Below are 2,354 nucleotides of genomic sequence, written 5' to 3' on the forward strand. Positions count from 1 at the left end.
AGCTGCATTGGTGCTAGTGCACATCGAAATTTTTTAACCATGTGGTCTTTGTCCCTTAAAATCTTGTCCTGTCCTTAAAATCTCATAATATCTTCACAAAAGTCACGGAAAAGGATGAAAAGTTGGATAAAAGGACAAAGGATAAATAAATTTTGCCACCATGTCAGAGTTTGCTTCTCCTTATTATAGTTTCGTCATACCTTGGATGTTGTGTTAAAACACAAACAAAAACTATGCCAAACTTTGTTATCCTCTCAGATCTTTAATGTGTATCATATTGGGAAACAAAAGTAAATCAACAATCCAGCTTCTAACAATCTAAGGTTATAAGTAAAATCGGACCGCCACCTGCTATCTGTAGAAGAGCATTCATTCTCTTCCTATCTCCGTCTCAAGACAAAGAAAGACTAGCATACAGAGACGTAGGTTACGAGAGGGTTGGGGATGTTTGGTTTCTCCCAAAAATACTCTTTACAAACACTTTCGGTCAAAATAAAATTTCTTTTACGTATTTCATACACTATAAAATTATTTTAAAACTATGATTTTGTTTTCGTCCAAACACTTTTTAGAGCAAAAACATCAAGAAGGAGGTGAGGAAGAATAAGAGGCTTTGAATGGATCAGGTAAGACATCCGATCGCGTTCCTTTATTCTAACGAGATTAAAATGCACTATGAATTGCAAAAAACGCAACATTAAGATGCATTTTTTACAATTATAAGCCAATATATCACTCATTAATCTCTTTTTTCAACAAGTCCATGATGAAATCTAAAATCCAGGGTAATTTCATAGCAGAAATTCAAATGCAAGAACCGACAAAGCAACGTATCCATACAAAGCATGCAAAACTAAAAACTAGAAGGGAATTGTTGGTATACATGTAGATGTCCCCATTCACTTATTGCAATAAATTATATCAACTACTAAAAATGCACTTTTTATAGCATGAAACTCCCACCCACACACAACCCCACGCCTATGGATGCAATTCCTTAACATAGCTATCATCTACAGCATTTTAAGAAAAAAGCCCATCAATGATTGGATGGCGTGCTCTACACATGGCTTCTAGAGGAATAATTTTTGGCATGGTGATCCCTCCCCTTCTCTCATATCAATTTTTTCCTTACTTGCTCGTTTCCAATCAAAGCATTGAATTAACAATCCCAAAGTTAATCCTACAGTTCGTTGAGCCAATCCTGAGCCAGGACATGCTCGTCTTCCTAACCCAAATGGAATCAGCTTGTTTGCTTCTCCTTCTTTCTCAAACCTCTCTGGCTTAAAACATGTAGGATCACTCCACACTTGGGGATCTCTATGAATTGCCCAGGCATTGATTAATACCATAGTGCCTCGTGGAACATTATATCCTGCAATAGTGCAATCATCTGAAGCCTCATGTGGAACCAACAATGGTGCAGCTGGATGCAGTCGAAGTGTTTCAGAGACAATCCTTTGCAGGTATGGTAGTTTCGAGATGTCCGGCTCATCTATTAATCGTTCTTGCCCTATATATGTGTCTATTTCTTTCTTTGCTTTTTCTAACACATGAGGATTGTTCAATAAACTAGACATTGCCCACTCTAAAGTCACAGCTGATGTATCCGTTCCAGCAAGAAGCATAACCTACATAACAAAATTAAAAAAAAAAAAAATCATCATTACAACTAGACTAAATTTAATGAATGCTCACACAAAATCAAGATTTTGCAAATCTGCTACAATGGTGGGGTCTGCACTTCAAAAATCCAGTGAAACGCTGAATTAAATAATCCCGTTTCTTCATGTACTTAATCCTATCATAACCAATTTTTTTTTAAAAAAAAGAATTTATTGCGGCATTAAGATAGATCCTGTAATTTTTATTTCCTTTTTACGGTCCTGCTTACAAGTTATTGCAGCATTATTCTCAAATTCTTCCCTCCTTGACTATACTTCCAGTAGTAGCCATGGTTTAACTATTCCGAGCAAATCTCAAAGAAAAGAAACTAAAAGATATCCCCAAAACAAAAAGGACGAAACAGGTACGGTTTTACTTACCAAAATGAGGCCCTTAATAATTTGATCCGTGTAGTACTCAGGCTGCGATTCTTGGAGGCTCAAGAGATGATCGATCATAGTATTTGCTCTCTGATTTGCATTTCGATGCTCATCAATGAGTCCTTGCAAGAACCCATCGATTCTCTTGGCGAAACTCTTGAGCCTGCTCTCCAAGTGAGCAAAATCAAACCACCTCAATATGGGCAAGAAATCAGCAGGGTTATTTGCCCCTCCTAGTGGCACCAACTCCTTTATCATTTGTCGAAATTTTCTTGCCTTTTCCACATCCTCTACCTCACAGTCGTCTCC

At 37.3% G+C, this 2,354-nt stretch overlaps 1 protein-coding gene across 1 annotated transcript; it reads right to left on the bottom strand.

Annotated features, from left to right (window-relative positions):
- Positions 1-832: 832 nt before the first annotated feature.
- LOC114727308 (cytochrome P450 81E8-like) lies at positions 833-2,330 on the bottom strand. The gene is made up of 2 exons (XM_028914004.1): positions 2,046-2,330; positions 833-1,631 (listed from the first exon to the last, which is right to left on the bottom strand). Exons 1-2 carry the CDS (start codon positions 2,301-2,303, stop codon positions 1,074-1,076), a joined length of 816 nt encoding a protein of 271 aa, XP_028769837.1. The 5' UTR covers positions 2,304-2,330; the 3' UTR covers positions 833-1,073.
- Positions 2,331-2,354: the final 24 nt, after the last annotated feature.

The sequence above is a fragment of the Neltuma alba genome, unplaced genomic scaffold (genome assembly GCF_004799145.2).
Source record: "Neltuma alba isolate B1F8T4 unplaced genomic scaffold, ASM479914v2 tig00012463_pilon, whole genome shotgun sequence".
In the NCBI taxonomy this organism is placed as follows: Eukaryota; Viridiplantae; Streptophyta; class Magnoliopsida; order Fabales; family Fabaceae; genus Neltuma; species Neltuma alba.

Bases quoted from the DNA above. Each gene is read 5' to 3' on its own strand.
- LOC114727308 (XM_028914004.1), bottom strand. From the start codon at position 2,303: ATGATAAAGGAGTTGGTGCCACTAGGAGGGGCAAATAACCCTGCTGAT. The intron at 1,632-2,045 runs GTAAGTAAAACC...TTTGTTATGTAG, and splicing joins TTATTAAGGGCCTCATTTTG to GTTATGCTTCTTGCTGGAAC.